The 24,847-nt window shown below is 42.0% G+C and overlaps 4 protein-coding genes across 4 annotated transcripts in view; 2 read left to right on the plus strand and 2 right to left on the minus strand.

The window, feature by feature from the left end:
• Positions 1–2,662: 2,662 nt before the first annotated feature.
• Positions 2,663–4,829, minus strand: cst3 (cystatin C (amyloid angiopathy and cerebral hemorrhage)). Its single transcript, XM_034551741.1, has 3 exons — positions 4,553–4,829; positions 3,598–3,708; positions 2,663–3,306 (listed from the first exon to the last, which is right to left on the minus strand). The coding sequence occupies exons 1-3, from the start codon at positions 4,754–4,756 to the stop codon at positions 3,232–3,234; spliced, it is 390 nt and encodes a 129-aa protein (XP_034407632.1). The 5' UTR covers positions 4,757–4,829; the 3' UTR covers positions 2,663–3,231.
• Positions 4,830–4,891: 62 nt separating this feature from the next.
• Positions 4,892–7,808, plus strand: ephx5 (epoxide hydrolase 5). The gene is made up of 10 exons (XM_034551739.1): positions 4,892–5,001; positions 5,087–5,166; positions 5,259–5,472; positions 5,581–5,761; positions 5,884–6,093; positions 6,174–6,303; positions 6,626–6,837; positions 6,986–7,094; positions 7,219–7,344; positions 7,452–7,808. Exons 2-10 carry the CDS (start codon positions 5,144–5,146, stop codon positions 7,651–7,653), a joined length of 1,407 nt encoding a protein of 468 aa, XP_034407630.1. The 5' UTR covers positions 4,892–5,001; positions 5,087–5,143; the 3' UTR covers positions 7,654–7,808.
• A 32-nt stretch (positions 7,809–7,840) lies between these two features.
• On the minus strand, positions 7,841–10,314 carry mad2l1bp (MAD2L1 binding protein). Its single transcript, XM_034551740.1, has 3 exons — positions 9,885–10,314; positions 8,914–9,194; positions 7,841–8,802 (listed from the first exon to the last, which is right to left on the minus strand). Exons 1-3 carry the CDS (start codon positions 10,300–10,302, stop codon positions 8,278–8,280), a joined length of 1,224 nt encoding a protein of 407 aa, XP_034407631.1. The 5' UTR covers positions 10,303–10,314; the 3' UTR covers positions 7,841–8,277.
• Positions 10,315–10,569: 255 nt separating this feature from the next.
• The window catches only part of kif16bb (kinesin family member 16Bb), a 25,498-nt gene continuing 11,220 nt past the window's right edge, over positions 10,570–24,847 (plus strand). Inside the window, exons 1-16 of the mRNA XM_034552855.1 lie at positions 10,570–10,777; positions 11,324–11,387; positions 11,470–11,574; positions 11,680–11,796; positions 12,544–12,641; positions 13,887–13,999; positions 14,086–14,228; positions 14,530–14,698; positions 15,039–15,167; positions 15,368–15,543; positions 15,648–15,713; positions 15,800–15,859; positions 21,481–21,600; positions 21,743–21,794; positions 21,900–22,037; positions 23,347–23,429. Of these exons, the coding sequence (XP_034408746.1) occupies positions 11,358–11,387; positions 11,470–11,574; positions 11,680–11,796; positions 12,544–12,641; positions 13,887–13,999; positions 14,086–14,228; positions 14,530–14,698; positions 15,039–15,167; positions 15,368–15,543; positions 15,648–15,713; positions 15,800–15,859; positions 21,481–21,600; positions 21,743–21,794; positions 21,900–22,037; positions 23,347–23,429 (1,599 nt within the window). The 5' untranslated portion in view covers positions 10,570–10,777; positions 11,324–11,357. The remainder of the gene's footprint in view (positions 10,778–11,323; positions 11,388–11,469; positions 11,575–11,679; positions 11,797–12,543; positions 12,642–13,886; positions 14,000–14,085; positions 14,229–14,529; positions 14,699–15,038; positions 15,168–15,367; positions 15,544–15,647; positions 15,714–15,799; positions 15,860–21,480; positions 21,601–21,742; positions 21,795–21,899; positions 22,038–23,346; positions 23,430–24,847) is intronic.

Here is a 24,847-nt window from a genome sequence, read left to right on the forward strand (position 1 = left end):
ACAGTAATAAGTAAAACAAGTAGTATAATAACAGAATTAAGATAAAAGAGTAAAAAACAAGAAGAATATTATATATACAGACGGAGTAGAAATAGAATAAAGTGGATAAAATAAATGTAAAAATTAAAAAGTACTTAAACGTATTAGTATTGCACAACTGGGCTAAAGTGCTGTTCAGTGCGAAGTCCAAAGTGTTCAAGTGTTTGTGGCCTACTGGGAGCTCAGCTTGTTGTGTAGCCTGACAGCAGCGGGGAGAAAGGACCTGCGGTACCTCTCCCCCAGACACCGGGGATGAATCAGCCGGTGGCTGAAGGAGCTGTGCAGCGCTGCCAGAGTACCCTGCATGGGGTGGGAGGGGTGGTCCATCAGGGACGATAGCTTGGCCATCATCCTCCTGTCTCCCACCACCTCCACAGTATCCAGAGGACACCCCAGCACGCTGCACCAGTTTGTCCAGTCTCCTCCTGTCAGCTGCTGTGATGCCGCTGCACCAGAAGACCACTCCATAAAAGATGGCTGATGCCACCATCGAGTCGAAGAAGGTCTTCAGGAGTGCTCCCTGCACCCCAAAGGACCTCAGTCTCCTTAGCAGAAAGAGTCTGCTCTGTCCCTTCTTGTAGAGTGCATGAGCGTGGTCAGACCAGTCCAGTTTATTGTTCAAGTGAACACCCAGGTACTTATAAGACTTCACAATCTCAATGTCCAGTCCCTGGATGCTCACTGGTGTTGGAGGAGAGCGTTTACCACGGCGGAAGTCCACCACCAGCTCCTTGGTATTGCTGGAGTTTATCTGGAGGCGGTTCCGCTGGCACCATCCTAAGAAGTCCTGGTTCAGTTCCCTGTACTCCCTGTCATCATCGGCCGAGATGAGGCCGACGATCGCAGAGTCGTCAGAGAACTTTTGCTTCTTTTTTTTTTTTCGTTTGTTGTTGGAATCAGTTGTTATGGAAGGAAGAAAATTAAAAACAAATCATACAATTGAACTTTATCTCTACTTTGATTTATGTGTAACTATAAATGTAATTTTTTTTTAATAGAATATAACCTCCTTTTCATTATTGTATTTAGCACTTAATTTACACAAGTAAAGTAAATTTGGTTGTTTTAAGGCAATCGGTTTGCATGCTTTTAACAAGTAAATGGCACTGCTGTTCAAGTAAACATTACTGATATATTTTAAGTTGCAGAACATGTAACATTAGTTAGTCAAAAGTACATCCTGAGTAAAATTTTAAGTATTCCTTACTCATTTGGTTTAGTTACAGAAACTCAAGTGTAAGTATACTACACTAAATAAGTGAGTTAGTACAACTTACAATACATAGTCAACTTTACTTGCTTGAAACAAGTTTACTTTACTTGATTTTTTTAAGGCAATCGGTTTGCATGCTTTTTTTAAGTAAGGTTAACTAATCAGATTTTACAGTGCAGAGTGATGGCATACCTCTGAGTGTCTGTAAAATAACATAACACATCCTTGATCTTAACAGTATGCACTTTACTTTGTTGTAGGAACACCATATCATGACACTTTATTTTAACAATTATAAGCCTTAAGGGAAACGCACCTGATTTATGGAGCAGAGTGGAGGCTATATCCACTCTCATTGTGTTGAAAGCCTATGTGGTTGTCCAAAAGGTAAGGGACTTCCCCTCGGAAATACACTCAGCAAAATGATGAAATCACAATATTAGAGGGCTGCTGGTTGCATGGCTACAGGTTTTGCGCTTGCCGGTAAATGCTGTGGTGGTAGGAGGTGCTGAGGCTGTTGGGATTGTAGTGGCAGGTGCAGAAGAGGTTGAAGCAGCTGGTGCTGTGGCTACTTCCTGTCAGGAATCCATGGCTTCCGTATGTCTTGGACCTTTGAGACATTGTCCAGGACAATGCTCCCCGTAGGAATGTCTGCAACAATGTAATTTATGATTGACATTTTCAGCATAGTCATGCCTGTGCTTTTCTTACGGTCCCATTCAACCTCTCTACCAGACCATTGGTGAGAGCACGACTTCTTTTTATGCCTAATTTGGCACAACGGTTCTAAACAGTTCACAAAAATATAATTTTAGAAAGTACACGTGAGGATACAAACGTGACTTCAAGAAATATTATCACACAACTCAAAAAAATAATAATATTCAAGCATTACCACATTCACAAACTCAAGTCACCCGGTCTGTGATAACCATGTTTGGATCCTCAAACTGGTGGCCTGATTTATTTAATAATTCACCGTTCTTACATGAAATGCAGCTCAAAGTTCGAGAAAGAGGGAACAGGGGCACTTTGACCTTTAGTCAGCTCTCTTTTGGCTCGGTGTTGATGGTGTTTTTGCCCATTTGTAAATGTAAATATCATCTTAAATAAAAACAATTACTCTCATGTGCATTAATACAAAATTTAAAAGCAAATGAGGCTTACTCGTACCAAAACGTTGACAACATAATATGCAGTCCCAATTAAACTTCACTATATAGTCCTAGAGCACAACTGAAGTACGAGTTAGTATTAATACATTACATTATTTAGCTAAATGATATCACTACATATAATTTGATTTGAGTTTGAGTCAGTACTTAATTAAGATGAAGATGATGACAACAGCTATGACGATGACATGCATGATGTTATTGGTCGGACAAGGAAATAATTAGATTACTCCACCTCAGCTAACAGGCTCAATGTATTTCTTATAAAGCTATTGTAGCATATACAGCTTCTTCTTCATACATTTTTATCATTGCATGGGTACAAAGTCACCTTTCACCAAATAATGCATCCACCCGTTTGGTTCCTTTTCATACATTTTACGATCAAACAATGTTACCAGATGATATTTCCCACTATTTCCCCCAATTCTCAGTCGGGTAATAAAATGTTTTCCATCATTAATGTAGCACTTCTATTTTGTTACAGATGCAATCTCATCTGTGCTCTGTGTACATGTGCTTTGCATAAAAAAAAATTAAAAACATTGGGACATTTAGTCAAACTGTATCAATAAAAGACAGCCTAATCAATAATTTAGTTCACCATTCTTTGCTTGGTTTAATGATTATGCATTACAAAAGGTGAATGAATCTCTACAATACTAAACTTGATAGACATTCTGAAACACTGACTTTCAAAAGGTTATTATTGTGTGCTTCATCTACAGGAAAATACATATTGCTCTGTATGAAGGTTATTCTGCAAACACTGCAACAGGGATGATTTCCCACGTAGTTTTCTTTCTAGCATGTCTGCGTTGTCAACCTGAGGTCATTAAGCCATGGGCGGCTCCACACGGTGAATGTGCACTGGTAAGGCTGAGGAAGAAAAGGACAGACACAGACAAACAGATACACAGACACACAGTCAGATATCAATATTTACTTAGTGATCTGGTTAATAATGATGCTACTAATTCCAACTTGTCTCTGTGGTAAGTAACAACAACAAAACACAGCTCGATGGTTCAAAGAGGGGAAGTATACTATTGTGTCACAATTGTATTGCGTGGTGTGGTTGAAGAGGGAAGTCTACTGTATGACTTGTAAACAACTCCCAAAAGCAAAAATATTTCTCAGCTGAGGTTGTTGCCTCGTTAAAGTCATTACCCGAGCATTTGCTGGGTCTGGGTGGATCGCACACACGTCCTTTGCGCCGTCCTTTCTGCAGGGGGTCTTCGCCATCATCACAGTTATTTCGTAGTTGTAGCCAGCCACCACCTGTGAGGAGAAGATCCGGGTTAACCTTAATTCTAAAGCAGTATAGCATACAGCAGATTTCAGGTGTATGAAAAATGTAGGCAAAACCGGCAGCCATTAGATTCCAGACAGAAAGTTTAAATATACACATGCCCAAAAACATTTGTCATAGTCAGCTTATCCTTAATGTCTGTTAAATACCAATGAAGTTGACACAAATGATATGGTGCAGTTACATGTTTGCCCTCTTTAGAGTTTCAAGAAGAGCACACAGCTACTGTAAATTAATATAATAACCCCACTGGATAGGGCTTAATTGGATCATGGGGTTTGTGGCTATTCAGAGAGCCAGACGTGTTTCACTGCCAATCCCTAAATCACGGCCAGGATCCATGCAGACGATGAATAAACGAAGTCAAATAATGTCGGGGCGAAGTCCCTCCTCTTTCCGGTGTCCGTTTTTTTGGGAATTTTGTTTTTATCCCATGCATTTCTTATACCATTACCAACAATATATTTTTGCACGTCAAACATTTAGTTTCGTGTGAAACTGTTCAGTGAACTACATCTCTCCTCTTGCGCAAAGTACATCGCCAACAAGTCCAATTTGGCTGTATCGGTTGTATAATGGAGAGACGGGGGTTTCATAGTATGACGTGGTGCGCTCGGTTACGTCACCTCAGTTAGTTTAGGATTGAAAAGCGAAAAATGGGCAGTGTTCTCTAGCCAGGCCAAACAGGCCTATTGTGACCGTACATGGCTGGCATCACACCGCGGCCTGCATGTAGACTAAACCGGAATTGTGTCACTGAAATAAAGTTTGTAGAGATTTATTTATCTCAAAATAAAAAAAGACGTGACCAACCTGTCTCTCGGCCTTGATCACTTTTGCCACTTGGCTGAGGAACATGTCGTTGCTGGCTCGATTGTGTTCGACGACGGAGAAGGCGAGGGCATTACGCACGCCCTCGTCGTTGGCATCGATGACTCGATACCCCCCGGACATGGAGGATCCGGACCCGACGGCGAAAACCGCTGCGAGAACGGAGAGGACAATCTTCCACATCATGTTTCTCTCACTGCGCACTCAACACAACAAAAACAACAGTAGCTCGACGTCTTCGCCTCCCCCTTATTTAAAGAACGACGTCACTGGCTGTTTGAGTGGCAGGTCTCACGGCCAATCAAACCGATCGTGTTTTTTTCGCGTCGCCTCAGAAGAACTTTGGCTTCACCGGCCAGTTCCGTCGTGTCCGCTCAAGTTTGTAGACATTCGATCATTTTCTAGAGGCACATCTAAAGGAGTCCAACACGGTATGTTGAAACGCAAGGTGACGTGCTTGTAAGTTTCGAAGCGCGGTGCAGAAAAGTAAACCTTTTTTTGTTTGGCCTCGTGTAGGTCTTTAAAGAAGAAGAAAATAAATCACCTGTGTGCGCTCACCTTTGGATTTGCACAATGCAGAGACTTGCGGTTTTGAAGTAAGTGGGCTTCTACGACTCCGATTTGATCGAGATATACATATTTGTAATGATCTCGATGATTATTTCTCTTATGTTCACGCACTTTGCAGGGGAGTCTTCTGTGACATGGATGCCATCCACAAGCAGCTCCTGATAGGCTCCGCCGTGGCAGCAGGGGGTATACTTCTGCACATGGTGTACAAAAGAGGACAGGTCAAAAGTATTCCTCTTGGTGAAGGCTGGTGGGGAGCAGGAAAGAAGCCGCTGTCAGAGGACGATCAAATCTATCCCTTTGAAGTGGAAACCTCAGAGGAAGAGATTGAGGTACTTTTTGAGCTGTGGATTTTAAATTGTTTCGTCGCTAGTCATCAAATTTAGAAATGACAATAATGAGACATTGATGTGTTTATGTGGAGCATTCTTATTCAACAGGACCTCCATGAGCGCATTGACAGAACCCGCTACACCGATCCTTTGGAAGATAGCTGCTTCCAGTACGGCTTCAATTCCACATACCTCAAGACAGTGGTTTCCTACTGGAGACACAAGTTTGACTGGAAAAAGCAGGTGGCGGTACTTAACCAGTACCCACACTTCAAAACTAAAATAGAAGGTACACACAGCACCAAGCTAAAGCTACAGGGTTTGCTTCCAATTAACCAAGCCAGTTGGTCAAAATTCACTCCACACACTACTGTCTTTTCCTTTCACACCAATGCTTTTGCATCAATGCAGGATTGGATGTGCACTACGTCCATGTGCGACCACCACACCGTGCGAATCAGAAGGTTGTGCCTCTTATGCTGGTTCACGGCTGGCCGGGCTCCTTCTACGAGTTCTACAAGATTCTGCCCCTTCTCACGGAGAACCAGGATGGTCTAGTGTTTGAGGTCATATGCCCATCCATCCCTGGCTACGGCTACTCAGACGCCCCTCATAAACAAGGTAGGGAGTCTAAATAAACAAGTCTGTGTGTATATTTCAGCTAGAGCAGCAGGCGTTTACGGATTTCTAATTCTATTTAGGATTCGACAGTCTCGCCGCTGCCCGAATTTTCCTGACACTGATGGAACGTTTAGGATTCTCCCAGTTCTATCTGCAGGGAGGAGACTGGGGCTCTCTCATAACCACCAACATGGCACAGATGAAGCCTCTGTAAGACAACACAAACAAGCCTCTCTACATGCTACAAGTTACCCCAACAGTGCACTTTCCACCACCCACATGTTTTATTTTATAAAGGAAGCCTTGTGACATTGTTACCTAAATTGTGAAAGTGTTTGCAGTGTGCAAAGTGCACTCATGACCACAACTACTTGCACTCAAAATTCCTTGGAGCAAATAAAGGTCACTGTGCAAAAACTAAAAATTAGATTTAAAAACCTGCATTTATATCTATAAATTGGCACGTAACAGGATTCAAATATTTTAAGACCTATAATCTAAGATCAAACTGACAATTTTGTTTTTTTCCCAGGTGTGTAAAAGGTCTCCACCTCAACATGTTTATGTCAAGAAGGGGATTAAAGGTGATGTTGTCCCTCATGATTGGTCCTTATCTGCCGTTCCTGGTGGGCTTCAGTCGGGAAGATGTTCGCCGATTGTTCCCTTTCTTGGAGAAGAATGTCTGGAACATCCTGAGGGAAACGGGCTACTTTCACATCCAGGCCACTAAACCAGACACTGCAGGTGGGGACAACAAAGAAACAGATTCTGATGATCATATTGGCTCGGTTAACAGGTCAAAGACAACCCACATGAGACAAGCAAACTGGGATTTTGTAATCTCAGCATTCCCTTATTTCAGCTCTTAATATATCTTAAATTGTGGGCACAGGCTGTGGGCCGAATGACTCTCCCGTAGGCTTGGCGGCCTACATTCTGGAAAAGTTCTCCTCCTGGACTGATCTGAGCAACACAGACCTGGTGGATGGTGGGCTGGAGAGGTACAAGCGGGAATTCAGTTTAGCTTTTTTGTTGTTTTTAGCATATAAATTAAACGATAGATCAACAAGGTTTAAGTAATGGTGTTGCTGGCTGTAATTAATCATACATGCTGCACCTGTACAGGAAATTTAGCCTGGATGATGTCTTGACAAATGTCATGATCTACTGGACCACAGACTCCATTGTCTCCTCCATGCGCTTCTACAAAGAGAATCTTAAGAGCAACCCTGACAATAGAGTGGATGCAAAGTATGTGGCCAAACATTCTTACTGTCCGAACCTTGACTTTTGTTTTGTAAAGTTTACAACCCTATTGTCCAATCATGTTCTGATTGTGTGTCCTCTTTTGTTTTTAGGATAGGGATTTTTGTGCCCACTGGACTTGCCGCCTTCCCCGGGGAGCTGATGCACTGCCCGAAGTCATGGGCACAAATTAGGTATCGAAACATCTACTCCTACACTTTCATGCCTCGAGGTGGTCACTTTGCTGCCTTCGAGGAGCCCCAGCTGCTAGCCAACGACCTTGTCCAGTTTGTCAAAAAAGTAGAGAAGTTCTAAACCCACCGATGCGCTCTAAGACCTATGTAATTATTGCTCATCTGTTCTTGATTATTGCTGAGAAGTTTTGATTTTGACGGGTTCTTCCAAATGGGACACAAATGCACATCCCTCTTACACAAGTTATATTCACACTACAATGCACTTCATTGCTTGATTGCCTAAAAAAATAGCAGCACTGTCAAAATATTGTTCATGTTTTAATAAATGTTCATGTGTACACAAGATGGTACTTACATTCCAATGTATCCAAAGATTGGATTAAAAAAGCAATATAATGCATTAAACCTTTCAAGTTATGGTAAACAATGTGTTGGTCTGTGTTTAACATCTTTAAAATTAGTGATATTTAAAATTAGTAATATTTAAAGCAAACATGTAAAGCATTCTTCAAATATAAACAATGATACTCAAAGTTCTATAAAAAAGGTTAATACACCATACTGCTTGTGTCAATTTTGTTTCAATAGACATGCTTTTAATCGCAAGTAAAACAAATTAAAAAAAGTAACTTGATTTAAAATAAAGAATAGTTAAAAATTAACATGAAACGCCATTAACATGTAATTGTAGTATACAGGCTCAAGAAAGATTGCTCCAATCTAAGACTGTTTCCTAACTTTTTCATTTGCCAAAGCCTTTGATGGTCATGGGTGCCTGAAACCACACATAATCCAGCCAGTCTGACCCCTGTGCCCTTGGTTCCTTATAGATGCTGGGATCAGTAGACAGAGCAATAATTTGGTGTTTTACACGGGTTGGCATTTTGAATTGTAGTTTAGGGCGGAACCAACCTACACCGCAATCCCTGTGAGCCAGTGCCAAGACTGTGGTGGGCATTAAACGAACAGGTCTGATGTCAGACAACAGGTCAGCCACAAACAAATTGCGGAAGAGTTGCCTCAAGCACGAAGACACACGCAGACATTTATCTCCAGCCAATATCAGAGCCTCCATGTTGATTTCATACAGTTCTTTGGGGAGGATGAGGGAGCCACCCATTAGCAGCAGCACGCGGGGCACCCTGCTCAGGGAAAAAAGCACCTCCAGCTGCTGCAGCACCTCCTCTAGTTCCTGAAGGGTCTGTTGACACTTGCGCCACTCCATGTCTGCAGCTTGCACTGGCCTCCGACTTACTATATCTTTATCCTGGAAAACAAAAACATTCAAACACTAATGATTCATCGCAAATCCACAGCACGTCTTCATTTATGAACAGTTGAATTGCACTACGCGTGCACACAAATGTTTCCCATTCACCTGCATCGAGGCTTGCTGTTTCTTCTGGGAGTACACCAGCTGGTCATAAGTCATGGGTAGTTGCTGCCTCTGATAGAGAATGCACTTGAGGATCTCGCTGACGAAGCGGCAGCAGCCTTCCTGAGTTACAGTGCCAGGGAAAACCACGTTCACAAGGCCTTCGTCCAGCGCTTTTCTCATCGCCTCAGAATCAATGTCCTCTGTGTTACAATGTTGTTTACTGGCATTCACATTGGAATCTTGAAAACTTGTCTGACAAGAAGTGTCATCTTGGGGGTTATCTGTAAAAAACAAGGGACCAGAATAAGGTAATTATGATGAGAAAAAGACCTCTCCTGCTCATTTTTAGCTAGTTAAATTATATTGAAATCTAACAAGGCCAGTGTTCTAATGAAGTTATTTCTCCCCTGAAAGTAACAACTACCGTCTGTCCGTGGTGGAAGAGTTACTCAGATCCTCTACTTAGGCATAAGCAACAAATACTCCAGCAATAATCCTTCATTTAAAATGTTGCCTATGTACAGATCTATGCAGTATTATATAAAGGTTTTTATTCCACTGGATTATATTTATTGATGCCTTAATGTGCAAGTAGCATTTAAATGCAGCTGGTCGTGTCAGGGTTACTTGTATCTACTCTATACTGCTGAATAGTTGTAAAATACTATTGCCTTTTATGGTGTGCCATCAAGAAACAAATACGTAAATGTACAGTAAAATATAAACTTTGTTACGACCGAATAGTATGTCCCTCTTAAATACTTGTTAACTGTATAACGTTATTAAGAGAACAGATGACCATTATAAAAATTAGAGAAATGAAAATGCAGTGTTTTTTTAAATGCAACAACTGATCTTAATGTGTGTGACAACCTGATCTCAGAAACTAGATACGAGTAACGTTGCCTTAATGCTCCCCGTTGAACACCACGTGTGACGTCACCCACGACGCCTCGGTTGCCTCACGTTACCTGCAGGGCCGGTTGAGGAGGGCAAAGCGGTGTTTTCCTTGTCTTCAGCGTCGTAACCAATGTGCTGTTTTGGATTTAGTCGATGTTCGGGGGAGGCATCTTTGAATTCCGTCGCATTTTCCACCTTTAAACGTGTGTTTACGACCTGAGGCGAGAGTTGTGTGGCGACTTCGGCAGACAGTCGGCATGAATCCGAGTCGTCGGGAACACTTTGTAACGCTAGTTGTTTAGACGTCATCTTTGGTTCCTCCAGCGGGCCAACAACTTCCTCTGATGGAAACGTCAGACGCCTCGTTATCTCAATGTCTCCGTTATTAATAAACGACGCATTTTCAGAGTCTGGTGTTGATTTCAATTTATTCGAGTCGCCTGCCATGGTTTTGAATGTCCCCGCCGGGTTTCTTCCGAACTGCATCATGGGAAGAGAGTAATGCCGCGTTCACGTTACACGGAAAGATGACGACAAATCATAATAAAAATACACTATTCCCATTTCACATAATTTGTAACACTCTTTTTTAGTCAATACTTGGTTGTAACAGCTTGGTGAAATTTAAACATCACTGACTAAACATATTATTTCGAATGAGACTTTGAATCAAGCGCTTTCATTTAGTAATAGTGTAACAACTCAACATACCCAACACTAAAGGAGGCTTTCAAATGTTACAATGCAGTACACAAGTTTACACAACTTTTCTAAACATTCAAGTCATTTTTTGACGGTCCGAAATCGATTTTGACACTTGACCGATAAGACCAAGACACGCACTCTTTGGCGCTGTGATGAAGTCCTGCTGTCGGGTTTTCCCGTATGTAACTAAATGCAGCCTGTCGACTCTTTCGCGTTATACAGTGGCACATCAGGTATCGGTGGATTTCAATGTCCTATGGTGAGTTTATTGATTAGAAACTCAAAATACAATTTAATGTGACGTTTGCTCGAGTCTCTTTCCATTTGTGTTGATAGATATCTTGTTTATCCATGTTATTAAAGTGACAACACCTCAGACATCTTCCTGTATTTTTTTCTAAACTATCTGACTGCAAAGAGTTAACGCAGCAAACGTATCAACCAAGAACCACGCGACAGAAAAGGGAATGAGTGAAGTTTATTGAGTCGCCATGTCAATACACCCCAGTGGCTGGTTTGTGAAATGCATCGAGAAAGAGCACTGCAGGCCCCAGGTGTGATAATTAGGCGTGAAATACTTCTGCATTGATGTTCACGCGGGTGCCTTCACGCGGAAGGCAGAACTCGTTTCACGGGAGGAGAACACAGGCTTGTCGTTTGATGTGTTTCGTCTGAACTTGATTAATAATGGCTACGTTGCGAGTAGCGGTCCGAGTCCGCCCTTTCAACAAAAGGTAGGCAGAATGACTGCTTTTATTCCGCCCCCGAAGGAACTCTTCTAACGCTCACGTTCACTTTTCCACAGAGAAAAGCAGTTTTCATCCAAGGTGATAATTCACATGAATGGGAACTCTACATCTATTCACAAGGTATTTTGTCGCAAAATAAAACACACTGCACTGCAGTGGTTTGAGTTTGTATTAAGAGTGGACTGTGCATTTGAAATTGTAGCCTGTTCGAGGGGACCAGCTGAAGGATGGAGGCAAGACCTTTTCTTATGACTTCTCATACGATTCAACTGACGAAGGAAGACCCACATTCATATCACAGGAAAGGGTATCACTATTCTTCTCAGTTCCAACATTTTGTGTAACCTTTTTATTGTATTGAAGTGGAGGGAGGACAATGACCTTAACACTGGCCTTTTTCCTGCCGCTTCAGATTTTTCACGACTTGGGGTCTGATGTCCTGAAAGCCGCGTTTGAGGGTTTCAATACCTGTCTGTTTGCCTACGGCCAAACTGGCTCAGGAAAATCATACACCATGATGGGTCATACAGTAAGGCCTTCTCTCAGATTTCCCCTTTTTTTACGAAGGTTGAAGTGACTTTTTTAAATGTATTTATCTTGAGAGATAGTCAGGGTATTTCCAACTTTCATCTCAAACGTGTCCTGTAAAGTCGCCTCTCAGTCTTCAGGGACACCCAGGATATGACATACATTCCCGACGCTGTAGCAGAATACATGGCAGAATACCATACTGCTTAGCCAGTGTGCACACAGCATGGACTCCTCACCACATTAAAAAACGACTGATAGCACCTTCATCGGGCGTCTTTCCATTTATCTCCATGTTTCTCCCCACTAATCAGAAAATGTGATGAGGGCAGCAACCCACAGCTTTGCTCTTCTCACCTTGCACAGCAATGGAGATTTCACATTACCAGTGAGCTTTCTGCTTGTCTACCAGGAGACTTGTGCAAGGTCATCAGCGAAGCTGCCGTCAACATCCCAGATAATTATATATGGCTCTTAATGCTTACTATCTGGTACTTTGTAATTAAAACAAGAGGCCATGCAGCTCAGTGGAATTGCTTTTATGCTTCAGTAACTCAATATCAGATGAGTTGCTGTTTGTGTTTTTCAGCAGTCTTTGCATGTGCGGAGTGGTGGTCATGGCATAGTATAGACACACAAATTAAAACGCCACAAGAAAAAGGAAATTAGTTTAAAAGTAGCACTATGTGGGACACTGTTATTTTCTCAGAATTCTAAATGCAAAATGTTCCCCTCTTTAATGTTCCAGGATGATAAAGGTTTAATTCCACGGATCTGTGAAGGCTTGTTCTGCGAGATCTCTCGTAGAGGGAAGAGCGAGGCTGTGTCCTTCCGCACAGAGGTCAGGTAAGGGACCATCGTACTGGGCTTCTTCTTATGCACATCATCCATTGCCATTTCAAAGGATTTCAGGACATGAAACTAGCAGCAGAGAGAGGATGGGTCCATTCTTTATATTTAGTAGAGTTGGCAAGGAGACTTGGTTAAATTAAGAATCCACGTGATCCAATATGTTGTTTTGTTACCATTTAGAGGGCAAACAAGTTCAACTCAAAACATTTGTACTCAACACATGTGAAAGGGCGATGTAACATTACGTGCACGTGCCATATAGAAATGTTGCATCATCAGCATTGTCGCTTCAATACGACAGTAATGTCATTGTTTATTTCACTGAGCCAGAACAGTTATGTAACTTCAGAAAATGGTATGACCTAACTGTAATGCAGTCCTTTTTAAAACCAGATAAAGACAACATTAAGGCTTTATTTCCATAATAATATCCCAGACGATAGCTAATCTCATCACAATATCCGTTTCATGATTACATGTCCCAGCTCTACTCCTGGAAGATGAACTGGATGATATAAGCCCATCAAACTGCTGTGAAACCATTATTTAGATATTTGGCTGTTGGCCCATTATTTGGGTTTAATTCAACCATGGAATTGTTTTTTTTAGAAATGTTGACTAGCTTAATGTGTTGGTAGCTGCACATGCATCCCTTCATTGTAATTGTGTAATCTTAAGGCAGTGATGGTGGTTGGAATCACACAGTATGTTACTGGCTTGAGAATCCTACCGGTGCTGTTGTAATAATGGCAGCTATGCGTCTAGACATTTAGAAACCATCTAATATCGTAATCCGTTTGATTCTCAACGCTGGGCCGGAAAACAACCTGAATGGCTCCATCCACAGGAAATGGTCTCTGCAGTTCCATCACTGTCACGCTCTCATAAAGCCTAATTGCTCCAAGCCTTGCATTGTTTTTGAATCAGCTACTCAGACTAGCCTCTTTTGCATATTGCACACACTTGATTGAAGTGCTCTGCCGAAACCTACTTTGCATTTGTTTATTCATTGCCAATGCAAGCAGAGCAATGCATGCACAATAGTTTGGCTTTAATCCTACTGCGCTTCTGTTTTCATCACAGACTGTGAATAGCAACTGGTTTTGTTCCCATTTTGTGCCGATGTGGCATTCACATATCAACGCTGAAAGCCTTCATTAATCTGTGCCCTTTGTGGCCTTGTGAGCATGCAGGCTTGGACCAAGTTTTGCATTTGCGGTTCTGTATTTGCGGCATCAGCTATTTGGAGATCTATAATGAACGTGTGCAGGACCTTCTCAAGAAGAAAACCACACCCACAGATGGAGGCTTGAGAGTGAGAGAGCACCCCCGGGATGGGCCTTATGTAGAGGGTAAGACAAGGTTGTATTTTCCATCCCATGTATCTCAGCTTGTATACAATGCAGACAATCTAATACGGACAACAATTTGTGTGTAGATCTGTCCAAGCTCTTGGTACACAACCACAGTGACATGGAGGACCTGATCATTCTCGGCAATGCCAACCGCACCACAGCCAGCACAGCCATGAATGACATCAGCAGCCGCTCCCACGCCATCTTCACCATCAGCTTCACCCGGGTGAGCTGCAGTGCTTAAATGTATCCTTGCTGCCATATCTCATGTCGCCCGATAGGATTGAGTAAAACCTTTCTTTAAAGTTTCCGAAGTCTTTGGGAGTTGGGTAAAGACCATCCCTCAAGAGCTCCAATTAGCCTTGTTTATTTGTTTTGTGGAATGATGATTTTCTTCAAAGGCTTTTATATTTTTTCCACCTTAAGTAGCACTTGTTGTGAGACTGCCTGTTCCTCTGTGATGTCGCCTCTTTTTGAACTAGACGGAGATGGCTCAGTAATGGGTATTCTTTTCCTCCATGCCACAGGCATGGTTTGATGCAGAGTTGCCACGCGAGACTCTGAGTAAGATTCACCTGGTGGACCTGGCAGGCAGCGAGAGAGCGGATGCCACGCTCTCCACGGGCACCAGGCTGAAGGAAGGCGCCAATATCAACAAATCCCTGGTCAGCCTGGGCACTGTGATCTCAGCTCTGGGTAAATTATTGGCGAGTTATTGCATGACTGACATGGCACCACATCTTTATCTGATATTGTGTTGGTTAGCTCAATAATAGGACATTCATTTTATTCAATCTTTAAAATAAAATAAAAAGCAGCACATGGGTTATGTTTCTCGCATTTTAATTATAGAAGTTGATGTTTGGTTAAAGTGAAATAATTTAAAGGAATAATTGACTTAATAAAATTATAGCTGAAATTAAACATGCTGTTTTTTTTTGTGTGCAAACTAGTCATACTCTATGAAGCTTTAGGATCAAACATTTCATATGTTGCTGGACCTCTCCAGTTTCTCTGAGTCAGTGTTTTCTCCCAGCTGATCTTAGTGTGGGAGGACAGTCAACAAAAAAGAAGAAGCAGACCTTCATTCCTTACAGAGACTCTGTGCTGACATGGCTACTGAAGGACAGCCTGGGTGGAAACTCTTTGACTACTATGATAGCAAGTATGTACTGTAACTCAATTCTACTGACACCAAGACGGTTCAGACTTTTTCCAGAAAGTGTGTCATCCCTTTTTGTTCTAGCCTATTCTTGAAAATGATAACGTTAATAGTAACCACATAATCCTTTTTTTTCTTCATATTTTATCTTGCCACTGCTCATCAACTTGTTTGCTTTCCTCCCTGGTGGCCTCTCATGGCAGCCATCTCTCCTGCTGACGTGAACTACGGGGAGACCCTGAGCACGTTGCGCTACGCCAGCCGAGCGAAAAACATTGTGAACTCTCCCACGGTGAACGAAGACAGCAGCGTGAAGGTGATCAGAGAGCTGCAGGCAGAGGTTACCAGGCTCCGACAGCTGTTAGAGGAAGCCAATCAGGTACTGTATATGTTCAAGCTTGCAGAAAAAGACATCAAGGATCCAATATGCATTTTGACAGTCTCTTATTCAAAGGTTACATTGTCTTTTTACTATTATTCCAGGTTTCCCGTGGGGAGCCATCTTCCTCTGTGAAGGTAGAGGAGGAGCTGCATCAGAATCAGACACGGGTGAGTCATTCTCTGTGGAAAATGTAGGGAAGTTTTGATGTATTCCTCTGTAAACAATACAGCTGCTATTTTTTCCCCCCGCTCAGGTCCTAGCACTGACCAAGGAGTGGACCAGCAAATGGGGCGAGACTCAGAGTATTTTGCAGGTACAGCAATGATTATCTTATTAAACATATAATTGTGATATCTCTTGCGTCTTCTTTGTCCCTTGCGTGTATGATTAAGCACAATGCATTGATAAAGAGGCCAGGTGAGCTTTTACACAAATATCCGAAGGCCAATTTAACATCGGTTAGTTTTACACAAACGCTCAGTAGTGTGTGTTTGGTTCTTGGACACACGCTAGAGGACTACAAGACAGTAACTGGAGAGAATTGCTTGATGAATTGCTTTATTCCCAGGATGCAATTTGGTGTAACTCTTTCATTTTATCAGATGAGGCAAGTACAAAGTTGGGTGAACATTTTAGAATAAGCTGCGAGATACGCTTTTTCACAGTTACATTCTTTGGAGGTTAGTTGTTTGTAGCCATACGATAGTTTGGTAGGTGCCCTTATTGCTTATATTCTGTTGCCTGCCTTGTTTTCTATACCCACATTTTCAATTTAGTAATTTCATCTCATTTCGAGGCCAAAATGCAATTCCTCTTTTGGTGAAGAATATGGTAAAGAATATGCCATTGGAAGCTGGATGCAGAACAAGCAAGTAAGTAGAAGGCCGTTGAGTGTATATAGTCTGAAGGTTTGCTCTATTCATTTGAACACAAACGATCCTCAAAGTGGCAAACTCCTAGCAACAGCTATCACAGATGCTGCTGCTTGCAGTAAAGACTTCCAACCAGCTGGTGTCACTGTAAGTCTTGTAAACGGCCACAGCCACTTCATGGAGTGGAACGGCTAATGAGACTTGAGTCAACCTGACATTTAAATTTAATTTTCCATCTATTTAGGTTTAAATGGCATCCAAAAGCGGAGTTCTTGTAATTATTGTGAAGTGTGTGTGTGTGTGTGTGTTTGGGAGTCTGACAAATAGAAACTGAACAGACATGCCTTCTCTTTCAATCAAATATGGTTTCTCTGAGGCTGGGATGGGGTGGCAGCATCCTTTACAAGACCCAAAGCTGTAACAAAAAAATCTCACGGTGTGCCAATCCATAGTTTACACTGACCACTTTTCCTCTGTTGAATTCGTGCCCGACCTCCCAAATAACACCAAATGTCATCTGTTTGGGACTCGTCTTACTCAGCCAAGACCCTGTTGCATTATGCATTGAACTGTGAAGCGTGCCAGTCATGAGAACTATGCTGTGACCCCTTGTTTCCATTGTACACGTTTTGCAGTACATTGTCTCCAGCAGACTTTGCACATGTTTAAACTGTTGTGTCGATCTGGTCTTTGAGCGATTTGGGTTTTTCGGACTTGTAGCTATGATCCTCCAGAATACCAGAGAAGAGCTACACATTTAAGTAGACATTGTGTAAGCATTTTGATTACCCTGCACATGAATGTTGGCTATGCGTGTTGGACAATTAAGATTCTGATTCTGTATGGTGGTTAGCAGGTGATATTTAGTGGCTTGACAGCCCTTTACTCATGGTGGTGTATTGGAACTCATTAGCAGCTGTCACCTTTCCCAATTAAGAGGTCTTAATTATTGACATATGGCACTTTTGTCTCAGACTATCCGGCATATTAATTGGATATGGTGTTGTAGATCTGTTTCCATGGTCAAGCAGTGATGGCTTTATACTCTGAGGCAACATCTTCCATCTTTACTGGCAGATCTGAAGAATATGCCTCATTTAGAGCTGTGCCCGTTCCTGTTGAAGCACCTGTTATGATGCAAGTGTTTGATGAATGACTTTATGGATTTGACATTTGTCTTCCTATGCATTTGCATTCTGCACAGACGTTAAAGGTGGTGTCTCTGTTTACTGCAGCGAAGCACATCAAGCACCAGTTTTAAGTTGGCCATTTCAAAATTCAGTACACATACATTACAAACGCAAGCATAATCACATTTGTGAATTTATTTAAAGTAATTTGTCTTTTTGTAACAAATGGCCTTGTTTGTAATGGAATGGTTCTGATATAATCCATGCATGGTGTTATACATACATCAGTGCATGCTCTCTTTATTTATTTTTATTTAATTTATTTTTTAATGAAAAGTCTTCAAGTTTGTTATATTTTGTGTTTAATTCAGTTGATGCCTTTGCTGAGAGCTAGATGAGAATTTCTGCCTCAAGGAGACGAGTTGACCAAGAGCGGTGTAAACAGAATTTTGAATTCTGTATTCAAAGCAGATTTAGAATGCAAAGTTATTCATCGTCAGCTTCCCAGATTGGTTACAGGGCATGTGGGAAAGAGAAAGTAATTAATATGAGATGGATTCCAGTGCAGCCTCTTACCAGACACAGACAGCAACAGATTGAGAGAACAAAAAAGCCAGGAAGAGGGGAAAGTGAAATGTTGGTCTACTTCAGGGGTATATAGCCTTTTACTCTCTCTCTCACACACACACACACACACACACACACACACACACACACACACACACACACACACACACACACACACACACACACACACACACACACACACACACACACACACACACACACACACACACACACACATATTTGTGAGCAGCTCTACTTCAAGAGTGGAGTTCTGCTCCACAGCCACCCTTTCAGGTCCACTTGTAACACAGTGGTGGGAGGAACCTCAATTTCAGTAAGACAACATGAACGGTAGTGTTTCTTTGATCCTCATGGTCTTTATATTTCCCAAACATGCTGCAATCAGCACAAAAACACAACGTAAGCCTTGAATGCTCTGAGCCTGGCTCTGTTTAATGTCGCTTTACCTCATAGTTGGCCATTATAGCATTTCATGACCTTTTACATATTCTTATGAGCAGCTCGCTTTTTGATGTTTCACATGCCAGGAAAGCTGGGCTCCAAACCAGATTAAATTATTTAATTTTTTATTCATGAACATTATTTATTATCTGGCCTTGTTTGAAACCCACATGGCAAGCACATGTGTGTTAGAGGGAGCCAATTATACATACAAGGACTAAAATATCCTACTGGGGCCTTTTACAATCAGCTGAACTAATAACAGTCCAGTTGATATTCACAAAGATAAAACAAATTAATGACAAAACTAATTCATATTTTGTATGATTTTTATGTGCTGGAATTTCAACACGAGTTGCATTGGGACATGTAGCAGGAGAACTTGAGCCCGGACGTGCTTTTATACGATTGAATCCCTCTAGTTTTTAACTATCTGGACAGGCTGATGGCTGGAGTGCATATCAAGCAAATTACACAAATCATGCCTAATACAACCGGAACAAAAACTCTTGGGTTGAGATTCTTCTTTTACATGGAGCGCACACACAAATAACATGAAGGGATGAGTAAGAAACAGAATGGATCGTTGATGGGAAGCCAATTCCTTTTCTGTAGTTACCATTGTGGACTTTAACCAATCATTACAAACAAAAGGCTTCATGGCTTTTTGAACACTGGACATGTAATTGCCTTTCCCTTCATGCTTTATTCATGAATTTTCATAAAGTGCAGTCATCTGGGATATGAATACAGGTCTTTCAAGGATTTGGAATGCAGAAGTTTCTTTTTTGGCTTGCATTCAGTACCTGCTTATCTTTTCTGTTGGCACGTTGCTCCACTTGACGGGGCTGATGGGCAATCAGGTTGGCCTACGGAGTGGTTTGAAATGCTTATTAACCAAGTTGGGAACCTGGACTGTCGAAAGTGTCGAGAAAAATCCATTTCAAATTCTGCCCAACCACAGATGATGGCTTTTAATGGGAGTCTAAATGCTGCCTGAGCATGGCTGCTGGTCTGGGCCACAATTAATTACAGTTTGTACACCAGCTGCATCAATCTGAAAACAGACCCCCCCCCCCCCCCCCCCCCCAAATCCCCTCCCCTCATAGCACACATACACAGACAACTTTCTCTGTCTGTGTGCACATCTTAAGAGGATCATCTGTTGTGGGAAGAAGTGACACTGTGCATTAATCTGCCAGGCTGCTCCTCACCACCACCTAATGAAGTCTGTGAAGAATCCCTTTTAATTAAGTACTGGGGCTGAGGTCGATGCTTCTCCTCCTTCATTAGAAAAAAAGGATTTTCCCATCTCACAACTGCCAATGACTGAGGTGGTGCTGGTGGTGGACACGTCTCTCACTTCACGGTCCAATCTATACGAAAGAGAGTAGGAGGTTGAAAGAGAGGGTAACTAGTTTATGCAGAGTGTTGCCTCTGAATCCTCCATATGTGAGATTTTCTGCTCTGCCTCTTGGGGAGGTACTTATGATAATCCATGGCAATGTGAAGCATTAGTCCACCAGCTTAACGGCGGAATACTTCTGATAGGGCCACTCATGCTTGGGTAGACTTTGGGTTATTGTACCACAGCCATTGCCCTGGGAGGAAAAGGTTACTGGCCTTGGAACACTTTTCCGAGAGTTTCTGTTTATGGCTTCATTCAGTGTGTCTTTTGTACCCAGCTGGTCATCCAAGGCCAAGCGTTTTATTTGTTGTTGAATAATTGGCAAATGACCTGCTAAACAAAGTCATTCATTCGGCAGCCTGGTAAATGAATATCAGCCCTTGACAGACGCATATGCTGTAAATTGGTGTGACTTGTGCTTTTACATTTTCTCAGCAACAATTGTTGGAGGCAGTGAAGCGTGTATGGAGCATATGAGAGGTTTTAAGTGTAGCTGTCCTGTGGTTTAGAAATGGCTTTCAAGGATTAAATCAATTTCTCTACTTGCTATTGCACTTCTGTAGAGTGCAGCTGTAATGCCATTTAATACATATTTATCAAGGATTTCTGGACAAGCAGGAGGGATTTTTTCCCCCCATGCGGACATTAATTTCTGTGTGATAGTAGTTGTAATGCAACTGTAATGTTACTTTGTGTCACATTAATTATGTATTAATCATTTGTCTCTGTGAAATATGAACATTTAAGTGTTTTTCATTTGCTTCTGAGATCTGGACATGATGCAAATGCATGCTATGTTTTATGTGGGGAAAATGGAAATGTCCCCATGAAATGCTCCTTAAAATGTCTCATTTTACTACAGTTCTTTCCTCAACAAATAATGCTCTATTTATGGAAAATAAATGCTTTAAGCCATGACATGCTTTCCACTTCGGGAATTCACTTTAGTTTGACCTTCCATGCAATACTCCGATGAGATGCACTGTAAAAGACAGATCGGTTTGTTGCTGCTATCTACAGTTGATGTATACTTGACAAGCTAACGAGTGTTTTAACTAACATACAATGTTGATAGCTGTGTATCAATAAAGGAAATGGTGCACGGTATACACCGTGTGTGTGTGTGTGTGTGTGTGTGTGTGTGTGTGTGTGTGTGTGTGTGTGTGTGTGTGTGACGGCAGCACTGCGTCTGTTTCGCTCGCTGAACACAATGTACAGTTTGACTCTCACCACGATAATCTGAATGATTTATGGTGTCTCTCCTGCCGATAGCCACTCTACCGCTACATTGCGACACATGGTTGGAACACTGCTGTTCTGCTTGGCCTTCAGGCAAGGAAGAGCAGTCATAAAGAATTCAGTTTTCTGCTCGTTGCCATTAAATGTCTGTCAGCAGTTTTATTTTATATTGTGTGCCATTCCAGCTACAGGCTAGTGGATGAGCTTCCCCCCCCCCCCCCCCCCTCACGGTATATTTTCTCTATATTCTCCATAGGAGGAGACTGTGGCTCTGAGGAAGGAGGGTAGTGGAGTGGTCCTGGGCTGCCAGTTACCGCATCTGATAGGCATTGATGAAGACCTGCTCAGCACTGGAATAGTCCTGTATTATTTGAAAGTGAATAGACAATTTGAACTTCATATAATGCACAAATTACTCTATTTGTCTAAAATCATTACCAGCCAAGGTCCAATGCCTTTGTTAATGGGCAAACAACAGCTTGCATATTGTATTGTGACCTTTTTAATCTTCCCTGTAGGAGGGCAGAACCCTGATTGGGAGTGACGAAGCATCATGCAGTCAGGATATTGGTGAGTCAAGGTTACTGCACTAAATTACCAGCTGCTGTATTATGCATCAGACTGGAAATATAAGCAGCATTTCTTTTTATGCTTTCATATTTAATTGTACTTTAGTACTTCATGGGCCTGGGCTCCTCAGTGAACATTGTGTGCTTGAGAACCGTGCTGGGACCGTCACTCTGATCCCTCAGGATGGAGCACTGTGTTCAGTCAATGGTTCCTTGGTAACTGATCCCTGCCAGCTGACTCAGGGTAAGCATTTCTGCAAAGCTTAATATACTTTTGATATTCTTTAATGAACATTTGGGTAGGGGGGGCAATGCATGTCTGTAATAATGAGGATTTCTCTCTCGGATTTCCAATTATTTAGCCAGTGGGAGGCAATAACACATATCCATTTGGAATGCAGTTGTATGAGATCACTGCATCACATCTGCAAATGAAATCCACTTTGTCCCTGGCACCCCCACGGCAGCGTGCTCTGGGCCTGAGTGGATTGTGAACACGGCTCTCCACAGGGCAGATGCCATTTCTCTTACTAAACATTTGAAGGGCGAGGGACCTCAGACAAAGCTCCAGACAAAGCCCCAGGCCCTCCATTTAATTGGCAGATGGAGTTGATAGGGCCGACAGGTTTGAAGTGGGCCAGAGCATTAACCTTTCAAAGGACAGAGCCAAGCGGATCCAAAACTCCTGCCCCACTGAGCAGACCCTGCTTGCTGGGGCTGGGAGCTTTCACCGCTTACTACCTCCTCATCCACACTGGTTTGCTTTCCAGAGATAACTGCACACAGAACCAGGCTGTGCAGAGCCAGGCTACGCCAGTCTCTTTTATAGCCATTACAATTTATCCAATATCCCCTTCAGAAACGGCTGCATCTGAAGCTATTTTCTTGAACAAATGATAGTGATTTTCAGTCCAACAGCAGCTGGAATCCATCACGGGCTGCTCTCTCAGGTGCTTTGTCACTCGTCAGAAGTCATTAGTAGTAGCAAGATTAGTATTTGCTGTGCTGAGAGGAGAAGGGGAATGAAGAGCAAACCTTGAAGATCTGTGAATTTGGCCATATGAGCATGAGTCTGCTATATAAACCCTAATATCAATTCAATTCAATTTACAACTTCTCAAGTTTCCTTGGACCATTTTCTCTGCTAAATTATCCCCCTGGTCTAGGTCTCTGCCATCACATTGGGGATTGTGTTTTTCATGGCAATTCATTCACTTTACCTCAGCAGAGAAAAATGTTGGAGAACTTTTCCAAAGTTCAGTGCAGAGTCACTGGAATCCCACAATGATAGGTAGTTGGCCAAAGTCTCATGCTCCTCACCTTTTGTATGGATTATAGATAGTGTGCCATGCTTCCAAAGGTTACCTGGTGGCAGACTTTCAGCACCCTTACTGTCAATTGCATCTGACTTGGAACAGATCACATATGGCCTCTGTCAGGCTTTCTCACACTGTATACATACATCAATGCTTGCTGCAGCATTTACACCAACTGGTAAAGTTTAAGCAGGAAAGTTAGTTGGTTATATGCTGTACCTCTTTGATTCCCTTTAGGGGCCATCACACAGCTCGGAAAAGGAACCATATTCCGGTTTAACCACCCGACTGAGGCTGCCCAGCTCGGACACAAACGCCAGGTACAGACGTGACTCAAAACCACCACTGAATGATTGTGTTCTTATAGTAACCTGCTCTTGTAAAGCTGAGGGAGCCTCTTTCAGAAAGGATGCTGCCACAACTGCATGTTCCGCAGGTTTTGTAAAAGCATGTCCGCATCATGCACATTTTTTCCGTAACTACCAGCTGTAATATCTGCTTCCTTCAGCAAATATTGCTCCTGTTAACCTCAAATTCATACATCAGAAACTCTAACAGCAGCACCAGCGTGTGATCGTGCAGATTCTTTCTGATCAGAATAACTATATGCTCGATCTTCAGCTGCTACTGCCTGTTTTTGCCTGTTTAGCATGAAACTCCACTTCTTCGTTCTCAATAATTGGTTTATAAAAAAGCACTACAATCTCTCCACAATACTGAATGGTTTTTCAACTTGGAGAAGCTCGCCGCTTTTTCTAAAAGGAAGCCAGGTGCAGCAGCTTTGAAAACTGACTGCTTTCTGTCCAGCTCCTTCAAGCTTTGTGTGAATGCCCCCTTTCTCCTGATGAAACCCCAAATCAGTGTTTCTCTTCAATAATGTGTTTAATGTTTTAAGTATTCTTAAGACGTTTGGGTTACGTAAGTGAGTAAGAATTAAAACCACATAAGTGTTTATGTGCTGGCATAATTATGTAAATCACTTAAAAATCTAGTGGGCAATGGTTAAAAATGTAGTGCAACATTTTAAAGTTTGTTGTCATAAGTATCTCTGTGTGCTGTTGGTCATAATTGATCTAAACCAAACAATATTCCTTCAGATTACATTACATATAATATTAACATATATTTACTGTCCATCCATATGTATTATCTAATATCTGTTTCTGAATAGTGTCTATGAAAAATATTGACCCGCTTTAGTTGTTCTTTTACAGCGTCCATTCACATCAGGATTTTTTCTTTTTTACAGAAAATCAATCTTTAATGTCAAAGTGAAGCCACATCTCGACACCTAAATCCTCACTTGTGCAGCCGTTTGTCTTCAGAAGTTGTGATATAACCAGAATGGAGCTCTGAGTAGAGTTGAAATGTGACAAGAGATTGTAGGTTAAATACCGGTACAATAGTATCTGTAAGGTACAACCACTTGTTGGTTTAAAAAAAAAAAAAAAAAAAAAAAAACCTACATCATGAAGGAGACAAACAAACACAATCAGGGGAATGATAGGAAAAGTACAGTCAGTCAAACGTCCCGACCATCTGTGTGAGAAGAGCACTACAGAAGCAGGTTACCAAGTAGACTCTCTGAAGGTGCTACAGGCTTCCATTCCCGGTTTGGTAGACACTGTGCATACAAATACTGCTGCCTGTGTGCTTCACTGCTCATAGCTTCATGAGTGAGTGAAAGTCACTGTTGAAAGAACTTGACATGTGGCATGGTGTTGTCAGAAGGCAATAG

This window comes from Cyclopterus lumpus, chromosome 15 (genome assembly GCF_009769545.1).
Source record: "Cyclopterus lumpus isolate fCycLum1 chromosome 15, fCycLum1.pri, whole genome shotgun sequence".
NCBI lineage: Eukaryota > Metazoa > Chordata > Actinopteri > Perciformes > Cyclopteridae > Cyclopterus > Cyclopterus lumpus.